The sequence below is a fragment of the Aspergillus fijiensis genome (assembly GCF_003184825.1).
Source record: "Aspergillus fijiensis CBS 313.89 unplaced genomic scaffold BO72scaffold_13, whole genome shotgun sequence".
Taxonomy (NCBI): domain Eukaryota; kingdom Fungi; phylum Ascomycota; class Eurotiomycetes; order Eurotiales; family Aspergillaceae; genus Aspergillus; species Aspergillus fijiensis.
The window spans coordinates 570782-584242 of record NW_024468989.1 but is presented as its reverse complement, the minus strand read 5'-3'; the positions used below and the strand labels follow the sequence as shown (position 1 = coordinate 584242).

At 50.4% G+C, this 13461-nt stretch overlaps 4 protein-coding genes across 4 annotated transcripts; all 4 read right to left on the bottom strand.

Moving 5' to 3' along the window:
- Positions 1-3186: 3186 nt before the first annotated feature.
- Positions 3187-3764, bottom strand: BO72DRAFT_494352 (uncharacterized protein; the record flags this gene model as incomplete). The annotated part of the gene is made up of 2 exons (XM_040948457.1): positions 3187-3478; positions 3502-3764. The coding sequence occupies 2 exons, from the start codon at positions 3762-3764 to the stop codon at positions 3187-3189; spliced, it is 555 nt and encodes a 184-aa protein (XP_040803510.1).
- A 194-nt stretch (positions 3765-3958) lies between these two features.
- Positions 3959-4903, bottom strand: BO72DRAFT_46457 (uncharacterized protein). Its single transcript, XM_040946648.1, has one exon. It carries the CDS (start codon positions 4728-4730, stop codon positions 4191-4193), a length of 540 nt encoding a protein of 179 aa, XP_040803509.1. The 5' UTR covers positions 4731-4903; the 3' UTR covers positions 3959-4190.
- On the bottom strand, positions 4903-5432 carry BO72DRAFT_46465 (uncharacterized protein). The gene has a single exon (XM_040946652.1). The coding sequence runs from the start codon at positions 5346-5348 to the stop codon at positions 5076-5078; it is 273 nt and encodes a 90-aa protein (XP_040803508.1). The 5' UTR covers positions 5349-5432; the 3' UTR covers positions 4903-5075.
- Positions 5433-9486: 4054 nt separating this feature from the next.
- BO72DRAFT_467043 (esterase/lipase family protein) lies at positions 9487-10996 on the bottom strand (the record flags this gene model as incomplete). Its single annotated transcript, XM_040946812.1, has 3 exons — positions 9487-10624; positions 10701-10849; positions 10955-10996. 3 exons carry the CDS (start codon positions 10994-10996, stop codon positions 9487-9489), a joined length of 1329 nt encoding a protein of 442 aa, XP_040803507.1.
- Between the last annotated feature and the right edge of the window lie 2465 nt (positions 10997-13461).

Here is a 13461-nt window from a genome sequence, read left to right as displayed (position 1 = left end):
TGTGCGTTTTTTGGCCTGTTACTGTTAGGGGTTATGTATCGGTAGACAGAGACAGGCTCCCCTCGGTCCGGGGACAGGACAGGATGCAGAAGCGTTGGGAGATTCAGGGTTCCATGCACACAAAAGGATATGTGATTCCCGCCGGGGCCGGGGGGTGGCTATTGTACCGTACATAGGAGTTAGGTCGCACGGTCTTGGATCTCAATGTTCAAGGTGCTGACGACCGTAGCACATAATAACGAACTACATGCCGTGCGTACTCCCTTTTCGGTGGCACGTAACTTACCGTCGAGAGGTGGCTGGAAGGGATCCCCGAATTGTCTGTGAGTACTCACTCATCTGGGTGAGTGACTATGCCAGAGGGAGATCAAGGCACAAGCTCGCAACTGATGGATCGATTATGGCTTCCTGCACAAGTTGATCAGACGCGCACTGATATGACAGTTATGCGGACTCCGGTTTTCGTGGTATACTCTCTCCCACATGGTAACTATAGATACCAGTGGTAAGTTATAGCTGGCCCGACCCAATCAGCATGGTCCCCAAACCAGAATTCGGAAATATCGCGGGAGGATATCGCGCCAGATGCGATGATCCCTCCTTTCCATACTCATATAGTACATAGGAGTACTTAAGTCAGGTATTGTTGCTCATCATATAATATAACTGACAAGAATGACAGCAACCCTTGTGCATCCCCTCGATCCAGTAGGTCGGGGATTTCTCCCTACAACAGGGGGGCCCTGACGATTCTCGCTTGGCTTGTCCTCGGTAGCAAGCACCGCACCCCTCAGAGTGCAGTACCTCTGGTTTCCCTTGGGAGCACCGTGGACCGATGTACGTACTTCCGCTTGCGGCTTAGTGTGAGTTTGCTTGACAATATCTCCAAGTGCCTCGTTTATGACGATGGGCGTGAGAGATAAAGTACTCTCCCTCCTTGGACCCGGCGCCAGTTTGTGATACTCATATAATTGATGAGGCTCTTACCCGATTCGTCAGTGGGGGTGTTTGCATGGTTGATTACGACTAATATCATGAAGAGACGTGGTGATTGCAGCCGAGTTAAGGACATTAATCCAGTTCCGTGACCCAGATCGAGAGTGTAGCACAGTCCCTAGTAAGTCGTTGCCGTATAGCTTACTTCTAATTGTAAGCGAGTCCGTCAGCTCTATCCAGATCAATAGGGCTCTCAGGTACCCGATGCTCAAAGATCCTCCCTGGAAAATGCCGGCTCACCCTGCGAGATTTACTGTCAGCAAACTTAACATACCCAGCGACCGCATATGTACTATGTATGTAAGCCTTCCAGCTGAGTCAAAAAGTAGTGCTGAGCATAGTGCCTAAACTAGTCATCCATAGCGTGGCAGAATTTGCCGTTGGAACTTCTTGGCGATCAGCATGCCTACGTGTTGTTTCTTGACTTCAGTTAGGCACCCCTACCCTTGTCTGAGGGGCACGCGGCCGATGGCGATCTGGAACTAGAGACAAACGACCTTACACCCCATTTGCGCCGGTAATTGTGAGTTTGACACCTCGCAACTACCGTGTTCAGGGACCTAAACTGCATGGATCATCCCCTTTCGAGGGATGGGTTGGTGGTCGGCAGAGGCCGGATTCCACACAATGATCAGTGGCGGGTTTCAAGCCTTCTCCACTTCGGAGTCCTTGTCATCAAGCAAATAATGAACAGGTGGATTGCTGGGCGATGAGGTCATACTAGCATAAGGTCGTTGTTTTCTAATCTGATCCTCTTGGACGGTACTGGTGGAAAAGAAGAAAAAAAAAAGGTGATGGGCGGCAGACAAAGAAGCACTCAGAATATGCATCATTCGATAGGGGTCCCACTTCGATCCTCGATTCAGCCGTTGTTGTGTATCATCTCCCGAAGGGTTGGCATCGGAAGCAATTCCGTGGTGCTACACAGTAATCTAGCGGGGGAAGCTGGGCCGCCGGGGCAGGGCATGGTGACTGACTCGATGATGCAGCCGGCCTGTCTCCGTCGCCCAATGTCGGGGATATATGTTCGCGCATTGGTGGAGTCTTGCCGATCGTAGTAACATTTTTTTTTTCTCATCCGAAGACGGGAACAAGTGTATCGATGCGCCACGGAGATGCAAAGAAATCAATTCAAGTTTCCAGAAGGACAATCTGAAATCGAGGGGTCGAAAACGTCATTCCAGCTCAAAGAGATGATGATTAGAGTGATCGACGCCTCATCCACGGCCAATTGAAACCAAATTGATTCTGATCATCGACTGGTCGAATGCCGTTCTTCGGTTTGCTGGAAATATCCGCTCCAACCGGGTCTCCTTGACCTGGGAGGTAAAAGATCAGACTCTCAGACGAACAAAAGCAGAAGCAAGATCGGTGCCACATCGGCCCTTATCTCACCGTCTCGCTCACCTGCCGTTCTTGCCTGACTGAATTATGCATGCTGTATTTATATTGTGGATTTACTCAACAAAGGGTTGGGCAGTTGGTGCTCACTACTCGGCTCTTCATCTATTGCGAGCCTTCAGCCCAAAGGGGGTGGGGGGGCTCCATCAGTATGCCCTGCAGGAATGCACTATCGGTCCGAATGTGGGTTGAGTGGGAACCGCTCTGAATGTTGGCCTGAGGAACGATCAATCAGTGTATCTTCCAGGGTTGTCCCCAACTTCGAAATAAGCCATAGAGAGGAAATCAAAGAAAACGGGAAAGAAACGTACAAGACAGGCGAAATTCAATTGGTTGCTGAAAATGAATTGTCACCTGCCCAATGACAAATACTGTGATAGGCACCAGGCGGGGGAGAAGATCGTGGTCGTCGTTGGCTTTGCACGCCTATCAATGACTGCCGCCGATGAACTCCTTCCCAATCCCCGCTCCAAGAAAAGACATCACATGAGAAAAGAGAAGAACAAAGACAAAGAAAAGAAAGGACTCAAAAACAAGAGCCAAGAACCCAAAAAAAATAGGTCAAAAAGGAGAAGGAAAACCAGAAAGAGAGGTTTACTGACCGGATGACGATGTAGTAGTAGTCAATAGACAAACCGGTAGACTAGCGGAGTACCCACCGTCTCATGCAATACCAGATAATTAAGGTAACTAGTTGCAATCTGTGTGCTTGTCGGCAGATGTGTAACCACGCTCTGCGTTGAGTTTCAGCATGAGGAACCCTGCAGCGCATACCGATGCACAGCAACGTCAGATGTTAATCCGAGTGACAGGCAGTTTGGTCGCCATAGGTGCTTTCGTCGAACGGGAGATACTTATCCGGTTGACGGGGTTTGGCAGGGTCTGAGATTCACTGTACTGGACAGGAGGTATTGATTGCTGCATCGCTTGATCCTGTTTCTCCCGCTCTAGATCCCGGCCTTCAATCTTCTGTTTCCTCTTGTTGATTATTTGCTTTGGTGGGCCCCTGCCCTTCTTTTCGTTTTCGTCTTCGCTCTTCTTGTCCTCCGTCCAGTAGTTCTCGTTCGGGAGTTCACTCCTCCTATCTCCTTGATTGGTACTTACAAGGGACCCTCAAAGACCCCTCCCAGAAGCTCGAGCTGGTGCGACCCTCGAGTCTCCAAGGGCTGTGCTGCGGTGCTGGAAATCACCCCCGACCGCCGGACCAAGCGTACTTGTCGAACCCGTTGCAGGGCCTGGCTTGTTTTCGGCCGGTCGCTGACGACGCGGAAGAACAAGAGATGGAGCACAGACTTCATCGAAAGACCCCATAATAGGTGTCTTGGCAGGCAACGGTGCTGCAGGCCTTTGCGTCCGACGCCGTGCATCGTTGACAGTAATTAAAATCCGGCTAAGGATCTCTAGCGCTGGAGTGTGTCCCCAGGACACCTTGCGAGCCATAATGCCGCCGTTGCGCGGGTGAGGGTCAAGGCGGGACCTTGTGTAGCGTCAGCCCAGCACTGGCCTGTTATGTCTATCTGTTGTGTGTGTGTGTTTTTTTTTTTTTTTTTTTTTTTTTTTTTTTTTTTTTTTCCTCTCGAATTGAGTTCGTCATGGTGGGTTAAGGGAAGGTTCGAAGCTGCCTTTTCCTCCATTTGAAGGAAAAAGCCGGAAAGTGGATTGCCGGAGAATAGAACATGTGATGCTGCGTGTTTTTCGGAGGGAGGAAAGAAGAGTGTAGTCGTGATGGTGCCATTCTCCTGCAAGCGAGATTTGACGTCCTTGAAAAATACTTTGGTGGGAAGAACAGGAAATTAAATCGAACTTTGCTCTTGACTTTGCGGCAGTAGGCAAATCCCAAGTAGCAAAGGTAGCTCTCCATTGTAGATAGTAACGGTGGATGCAGAACCCGACTCTAGACTGCTCTCTCTAAACCCCCCGCCCCCAGCACCATGCAAATGAATATCAACGAGACCAAAAGAAATAGACACGAACTCGTCGCAAGGCGATGAGCCAGGAGGTAACAGAATGAGAAGGAGACGAGAAAGAACATGAAAGAGTATGAAAGAGGACAAGAAGGAGAAGGAGAAGGAGATGGAGATGGCAGTCCAGCAGTGGATGACGGCGGAAGAAAAGACGAAGAAGTTGCGGGATGGTCGAACGAGGAAGGCGTTAGCTGGAGAAAGCAGTATAGTAGGTAGTCCGTCGCCCAGCGGGTAGGTGGCCGCCAGTGCAGCGTAGCTAAACGGCTTGAGAGGCTGGAGAGGGGAGCCCTGGAGGGTATAACAGTCTTCCATAAGGAAGCTTCTTCCCAATGAATCATGGATTCTTATCCTCCCTTCTGCTCCTGTCATGGCAGAAACTATCTCCCTTCCTCCCCCAGCTTCCGGCAAGAAAGTTCCCCCCCCCAAGCTCCTCTTGTAAAACACTCACTTGCCTTCCTTGATGCACAAGGTACACTTTTCCGGCACAATAATAAATCGTTCATGAGGGGCTTTCCCACATCGTGATGAATTGTCTTTTATGCCTTCCATCTCTGTCCTCAAGAAGTGGCTATTGGGGCTGTAGCAGGCCGTGTAAATGTAGTAGTTTTGGACGTAGTTGCACATGGCTGTCAGATCTTTAAAATTCAACCAGGGCTGAGTGAGGAAGGAATCGTAGTGACAGCAGATATGAGTGGTCAGCTGAGGGTTCTGGGCTCACGTTTTCGGTGGTAATGGATAGGAGCCTGATTGAGATTGAGATGGCCCAGGATGCTGGTTCAATCGAAGGGTAAGAGGAAGATATAGTTGGGTTCCAGCAACAGCAGGGGGACAATCGGATTCAACAATTCGACGGATTTCTGGCTCTGGGCAGGGTTGAGAAAGCCTTTGTTCATGATTGAGGGCGTTCCAGACCAAGTCTAATATATTTTCTATATGAAAGTGGTGGTGATGGTGATGGTGGGTTGAGTGGTGGTTGATTACCAGCATCGGTCATGGCCCATCACAAGCAGGGGACAAGCAACCGCCTTGCGATTGAATTTTTTTTTCTTCCGCCGTTTTTAATTTACTATATTTTCTTCCGTTTCCAGATTTGATTATTGTTCATTGGAATGGCCTTATCCGGTCTATCTGCACCCTTTCAAGGTTGGTAGTATTGTATCATTTCTGCCTTGTTTTCTCTCGAAAAGTTGTGGGTTTTCGAGATGTCTGTGAATATGATTGTGTCTCTTCTCGCCTCTCCTGGGATTATTTCCTTCAAATATTCCTTTCCAGTTCTTTCCCCTGATTATGCGGAGAATCGAGCTCCAAAGTTCTAACGGTTTGGCCCCCTCCCCCATAGTTCGATCGAGATCCTCCTATGTAAGTCGAGTTGCCTGTTCGATATCGGACCCGCTCTGCAGGTTTCAGGACTTTTCATACTTCCTCGGGCAAATACGGCCACGAAAAGTGGCATGAACAACACAGGTGAAACACAACAAGGCAAACCAAACGGTACTTGAAATGGGCAAAACTGGTCAGAAAAGGAAAAGAGAAAATCGAAAACCTAATAAAAAAACTAAGGACCAAAAAGTCAAGGCGAAAGTGGCCGAAAAGAAGGTGGTTCCCCGAGGCGCGGCGGGTCTTCCTACATGAGAAATACGTACATCCACCGGGGTGCCCTAACGGCCAGGAGGAGCGGCGGAGCGCGTTCCACAGCGATGCGAAGCCCCATCAGCGTCGTCGGACTGATCGGTTCGGGCAATGGGTGATCGACGCGGTCCCTCGCAGCCGTTGTTGCTTTTCCTCGCACGTGGCGCTAACCAGGATCTTCGTGCATGGGCAACGGCGAGCCTTCGACCACAAACAGCGTCATGGATTCAAAAAAAGAATTCTTTTTTTTTTTCTGTCAATGTTACTCAATATGGTTTTATACTGGCGTGTCGCTTCCACTGTGGTCGAGTTAAATCACTTCCAGGAGCTGATTTAATTAGCTTTTTCCCAAGTCCAGTCGGACAATTCAGACTCAGGTCGGTTAGTGCAGGCCCAATTGATGATATGGGGGAAGATCGTAAGTTGACCATATCAAGTGGGCTTCATTGGGTGACGCGGATGCAAGTCCGCCATGATCACGGCGTGCTTGCCTTGTCCCCATTTCCGCACAGTCTGTGTTGAGTCTGTTGACCTCGTCTAGTGGATTTTCTGCAGTTGGGTCAGGGCCGACAATGCCCTAACTAAGGTATAGACCTATGCAACCACTAACTTTATTTGTGGGACCAATCAGGTCGAGATTGTAGTCGTAGGCTTGTAAATGACCTTAATCTAGGGTCCAGAGTAGTAGCGAGACTGCCAGTGACAGCAGCCCAAGGGGTGGATATTCATCTGCAAGAAGGGAATTGCAAGTGTGGCTAGGCTGGCTGGCTGGCTGGCAGGAAGTCCGATAGGGCCTGAGCACCGACCGACCGCCGTCAACCCGCGGAGGTCAGTCAGGGCCCCAGCAGAAGATATCCGCCGCCAGAATATGCAGGTTTGAGAAGGATTCACTCTCCGAGATTCGAGGAGACTAAATCTTGTCTTTGGACAATTGGCTGGTCTGTACTCGACAGCAATCTATCTTGTATTAGGAAAGAGGGAGAGCGATGCTGCAAATGGTACCATATATCTGCCATATGGGGTGGGTGCAGTGGTGGATGCAATGGTCTCGGCCCCGTCCCGACCGTCGCGCTCCAACTCTACCAAAACAGTTAGCAGGCAGGTAAATAGATTGCTACCGGCAAACACAGACGGGGTAGCTTCAATTTATGATTGTTCGGCCGAGGGAGACACTTGGTCTGCGCTCGGCACTGCAGCAGCTCTCATGACTTTCTGTTTCTTTTTCTCACTCACACTCTCTCTTCGCTCTGCTGCCGCTTCATATGATGTGGGTAACAGTTTAACCACACACAAGTGGAGGCAATGACCAGGGCAACGTATCTATCTGGTTTCACAATCACTGATCATTCCTGCAGTGGGAGCTCAAGCATAGGTAGATCTTCCCTATACATCACATTCCCAAAGAAGGAGTGAACGTGATTGGAAACGACGATCTCATAGCAAAGACCAGGGGTAGAAGCAAACAAACCCACGGAGGGGGAGAGGAGGAGGAGAGGAGAAGGCGGGTTTGAAAGAGAAAGAAAGGAGGGGGGGGGTCATGGCGGCATTTTCATCTGCCTAGTTGAGGCGATGGGGCTGGAAACAGCCACAAGATACTGAGTAGATAGGTACCTACTCAACTCGATAGGTTGGTTGGTTCATCTGCGAGTCAGAACCACAACCGTTAGAGAATCAGCCCGCTCGGCATTCGCCGAGTAGGAGAGAGTCTGGAGGAGCTAAAGGCACGGGTGGGGCTGAAGCGGGGGAGCGAAGGAGTCGATCGGAGGGGGAGTTTCGCATTTCTTTGTTTCGTTCTTTGTCTACACTCGTTAAAGTGCTTGTTTGCTTGTCCACTGCCCAGAGCTAAGGGAGATCAAGCCGCCATTGTCCCTGCAGGGGTGTTTCCGGAGGGAGTAGTGCTGATGAAGCACGAATGGTAAGAAGTACTGTCTGTACCCTACCTACCAACCAACCACCAATACTTCTCGAAAGTACAGTCAAGATACCGTACACATTCAGGCGGGCTCGGTCTGTATCGAGCTCGCCGTGTAGCTGACTAGCTTATGCATGATTAGCAGTTAACTAAGTAGTTGCTGCTGAAGTATAGTCGCTCACTATTGCTTACTTGCGGCCAGCGCATGGGTAGGGCCGCTAGTAAAGTGCATTTTAGCGGCACAGCTTGCCACTCAAATTCTCGAGAAGATAGATCAAAGGTCAATTGAATCAACATTGCCCTCTCAGGCTCAGGCTCCTCCAAGAACCTGCCTATTTGAGGCAAGCTTAGACCGGTCTAGTCCTTACTAGTACATGTACAAGGTAGTTCCTGAAAAGGGCACTGCAGTTCCGAGTAGTGCGCGGGACTTTTAGAAATGTACTGTGGAAATGAATTCCACGGACATTTAATGTGAGAGACAAATGATTGTGAGGTCGACCACATTTTTCTCTGAAACCAATTTGCTTGGGATATCGGCATTGGCTCTGTTCTGTTTCGGACTATGCTCGGAAGTAAGCCTACCGCCCAAGATCTGGAATTCAGTGGGCGATCGAGTGATCGAGTGATCGAGTCTGAAACCGGCTCTTTACGTCATGTCCTGCTCGTGGTCAAGATAGGTGACTGTTAAGTTAGATACTACCTAGCTTTTAAGTTACTCAAGATGCCCGCTGACTCAGGCCAACCATCAATTTGTCTGGATCTCAATTTCGGTCCTCCACGAAACTTCTACCCTAACTACAAATTGCCTCATTCCAACCATCGAGAAAACCCACTGTATCGGTACGGTAACTGACTGAATTCCATCGAGGTCACGTGCTGAAGGTCTCATGAGGTTTAATCAACCGCTGAAGAAAATGAATTCTCATACTCTAGTGAACGGTGGTCTGACGAGGATATTAGAAGGAGCCGTAGTGCTCGAAGATGGGAACTTCACTTCTCGACAGAAATTTTAGTTGCTGATCAGGAGGAAGACCATTCAAACCAGTTTCCTTTAGTCCGTATGGTAGACCCGGACTCGACGCACGGCCGGGTCTTCGGAAAGGGGAAGGTCCACCGTCCATGGATGATCGGATGTTATCATCCCTTTCCTATGGACCGTATAAGTTAATCACTTTATTACAATACTTCCCCGGGCACACAAAATTGACTGCGCCAGATGTAAGCCACGAATCTTCATTTCGTGTGCGCGGCCAACTGGTGTCTGGCCCCCGCCTTCGTTGTCAGCCTGGATGTGATCGGACCCTTCGTCCGCTAGCTCCAAACTCACGCCTTTCAGACGTGCGTGTTATTGTTGCCCCGGCAGGCGACAGACTTGATTTCGGAAGTTAGTGGAGCAACGGGACAATATCGGATGCAGAATCTGTTCCATTGGAACTACTTCCAGGCCGTGGACAGCAGCAATCTGCACGAAGAGTTGGCAACGAGAGGAAAGTAGAACAAATGAGTTGGGTGAGATAGGAGATGGAGTAAGGATGAGAGGGACTTCCCTCACTGGCTCCCTCCCCCTCACAAGCACTGAAGCTTTCAGTCCACGACCACTACATCGTCGCTGTCCATGAATCCACCATCGGAGTGCTCGTGGAGGGTGCCACTCTTGGGCTGCGGCATGTCTCCATCCACCTCCTCAATTGGTCCTGTAGTCGTGGCGTACCAGCCCCGGTCGACTGACTCCACTAGCGCTCTGCTTGCCTCGCGAAGGAGTGAAGCGTAGCCCGGGTTCTGAGTCTGCAAGAACATGCTGGTGTGAGCTTTGATTTCATCTGCAGCTTTATCATTCACGGCTCTAGCCCATCGGAGACCTGGCTCCGGAACCTCCGGGCCTTGGCCTCCCGCTGGAAGCGAACAGAAAGTGCGGTCCTTGGAGCGTATAATCTTTTGGCTGAACGACGTATTGCTACGGGTTGTGTTCTCTACCAGCGAGCTCGCATTCTTGCCCAAGCACGTATAGAAATTGACGCAGGCAATCCCGCGGTTCTTTTGCACGTCCGAGAGCGACGCCAGGCGCTGCCGCAAATCGGAAGAGCGTGCCAGGCAGCCAACAAATACCAGGTGGGATGACACCCAGCCCCAGCCGTCGGTTAGTCGCTGACGCTGCGAATACACTGCCGCCGCCCCGCCGGCCGCCAGGGCGCCTGCTCCGGCAAACATCGCGTACCGACCCCACCGTTGCCAGGACGGCGTGGCAGCGGCGTCGTTAGTCGATGAAGTCGGTAGAGATTTCTTAGGCTCCTCGGACGATGTTGTCTCCCCTGAAGAATTGTTGCTCCCTCCGATTCCGAATAGGCCAGCCACTTCAGACAACGCGGTATACGCGCTGGTAGCATTTCGAAACTGTCCCTCGGCCCCGTACGAAACCACCCCGGGCGCAATCCCCAAAAACGGCGTGTCAAATGCGAGAACCCCTTGAATATGCGGAAACATAAATGAGCCGGCTCCGATGGAAGTGTCCGAATTGGTGCAAGAGCCAGGTGCGTTGGGCTCCGTTGAGACATGGGCGGCGGGCTTGGGAGGCAGAGGCTGCTCGGAAGACAGTAGCAGGAGTGTCTCGGCCGCCACAATCCCACCCATGGAGTGACCGACTAGAAACACATGGACCGAAGGATCCACGGTGGGCGAAGCTGTTCGGTTCGCGACTTCCAGGTCGATGACTGTATTCTGCAGCCTGCACCGACGGCTGTGGCTTAGTGGTACGTTCAACCAGCCAGAATTGAAATCACATGAAATAAGATGCAACGAACCATTCCCGAAATGTGCTCACACATTCCCTCAGGTCGCCTCGAGTTTCGTACTTTGGGTAGACCGCGGTTGTCACTCGTGCGGCAGGAAGAGCACGGCTGACCACCGAGCAAAAATGCCTAGGGAAGTCTCCGAATGTATCGTCGCCCCCCTGCGAGTATTAGCAACACCAACAGGTATGGTTTGCGACCGACACAATCCGTGCGCGCAAAACAGGTGAAGCGTGGCAAATCGCGGATGCGAGAGCGGACCGTACCTTGAAGCCGTGGATGAACACGATCAGCAGTGTCTTCTTCATTATGCTGGATGAGGCTAGACTGAAGGACACATGATGGTAGTGCGAGTCAAGCAAGTCTGAAAGGAGGGGATATGAGGTGAGTGAGTCTGAGGATGGTTGTTGAGCAGTGAACAATCTACGGAGTACCAGACTACGGATAAGGCGTCGGTCAGCGGGAAAAAACCACGACGTCATCGGGCAACTGATGCACGTGACAGGGGTTCATTGCAGCACACACCCACGTGGTTGCCTCGCTGCCTCGCTGCCTCGCTGCCTCGTCGGAGTCTTGTCCGGTACCGTTATCGAGTTAAGGCATTCTCCAACTTGGACTCGAATGGCTGGAGCGAAACCGTGCGACAGAACAGTCATACGATCTGTACTTTATCAACTGCCATCCAACGGCATGGGCTGGGTCTACATAAGGTTCTTGAGGCTTGCGCCAGCCCAAGCCCTTCATCGACCTGAATCTCGATCTCGATCTCGATCTCGATCTCGATTTCTTTCGATCAGTGCCACTCGAGGCTATCTGCACCCGCTTCACCATATCAGGCTAAGAGGCCAAAGCGGGTCGTGTATTCAGGCACAACCTTCTTGCAACCTCATAAGAGCTAATACTGAATAGATTCACTGCGTGTAGTTACCAGTAGTGCAGTCTGGCCGAGCCCTGGATATTCACCGGTAGGCTTTGGTAACCTTAAACCTTAGTACTGCTTCCTCCACTTGATTTGATCACCTACACCAAATCATTGAATATGCAAGATTGCCACATTACAATCATAGACTCGAAATAGAGAGCCCTGTGAATAAGGGAATGCATCTCAGATCAATGGCAGCGTTATCGTATAGTTGACCGCTCCTCGACAACCTTCTCTCTTGATCGTCATCCCAAACGCTCGAAGACCTGTTATAGACTATTTAGACTTATGACCAAGGCCTCGTTCTATACGAAGTCTGGGGAGCCGCCCACCGCCTCTAGTACATTAACCCCTCTCTACTACGATGGAACATCTATATCATAATAGTGATATCCACGACATCACCACACTCTTGTGGCAGATATTCGGGTGCCATACTCCTTCCCCAAGTCCTTGGCTAGGACCATCGATACCCGTGAAATCGCAACCTTATACACCCGCCTACATGACCGTTCAGTACGGCCACTGATTTCTGTCGCTCGGACACTCCCACCGGGGTGCTTGCTTGGAATATCGATTCTTCTGGGATCACGCACGACGCGACTTGAGCTCGGGAATGATCTACCTCAGACGAAACAATGGCAAAAGTCCTCCGCGATCGAAGTCCGTCGACACTCTTGGCGCTTAATAGTGCCTGGGTAGCCTCCAGCGTATCATACACTCCCGGGGGGTGGAATACTCACCACTCCGAGAAAACTTCATGACTTGCCTACGGCTATAGACATTGGCGCATTCAACTAGCGCCGAGACAACTTTCATATCCGACCCTTTGTCCCTCAAATGAGGAGCCCAAACCGATGGCATTTCCTAGAGTGGCCTAGGGATTGTGGATATGACTAGAGTCAGAAAGGCAGGGGCCTATCGACGATAGCTCAAATGCTATCATACCCCGACGAAATCTCTATTACAGCTTATTCTTCCAGCCCTGTCATGGCTCATATCACTTATATGGCTTAGTCACTACAGCGGTTTCCACGTTGATAATTATGTCGAGCCAAATCCTCAATCAAATCAGGATTATCATTTGACTAGTCACCCACCCCGAGTGAGAAGGCGGAGCCGGGCATGAATACTGGCTCCTGCCAAAAAAAAAAAAAGATAAGAATCAAGAGCAATTCTCTTGATACCAGCAACTTTTAATTGGATCTGTGATCGTCAATAAGGATGCACAGCCGACCCGTCGTTTCTGCCTAACGGGAAAACGAACCTCACAATGGTGCCCTACAACAAAATAGCTATTGTGGTAAAAGACAGGACCCCGCGAACGTTCTCCTCAAGAGACAGCAGACTCCAAAGCACGGAGATGGCCGTCCTACACCAATGATCCGGTTGCTCAACATACCGAACCTAAGCAACAATCATCTCAATGTCTTCCTACAAGGCTATGATGAATCGGGAGAAAGCAGATGTAGCCTTGACTGGTGTTTAATGATCAGAATATGTCGCATTGAGAAAGTAAGCAAGGGATGTATGAGTACTGATATGTGATTGGAAGAACCCATCCAGCGGGATGGGCGATATTACCTACTAGGTAGTACCATCTTCATAATAAAACTCTAAGATACTGAATGCAAAAAGACTCGCCAAGAAGGAAGCTGGTAACCATATTGGAAGTCATCAGTATTTCGACATGCTTGCCCAAGAGGCGCACGAAGAAAATGGTGACGGTGATGAAGACTAAGATGCTGTCACTTTGGCTGCGTGTAGCCTGGGAATCTAAAATTGTCGCTTAGGCGATCGACATGCTTCTGATTCCGGGTCACGGATTGTGAAGCCCTAAGCTCCTCCAGC

Excerpts from the sequence above, each read along its gene's own strand:
- BO72DRAFT_46457 (XM_040946648.1), bottom strand. The coding sequence starts at position 4,730 with ATGACAGGAGCAGAAGGGAGGATAAGAATCCATGATTCATTGGGAAGA.
- BO72DRAFT_46465 (XM_040946652.1), bottom strand. The coding sequence starts at position 5,348 with ATGCTGGTAATCAACCACCACTCAACCCACCATCACCATCACCACCAC.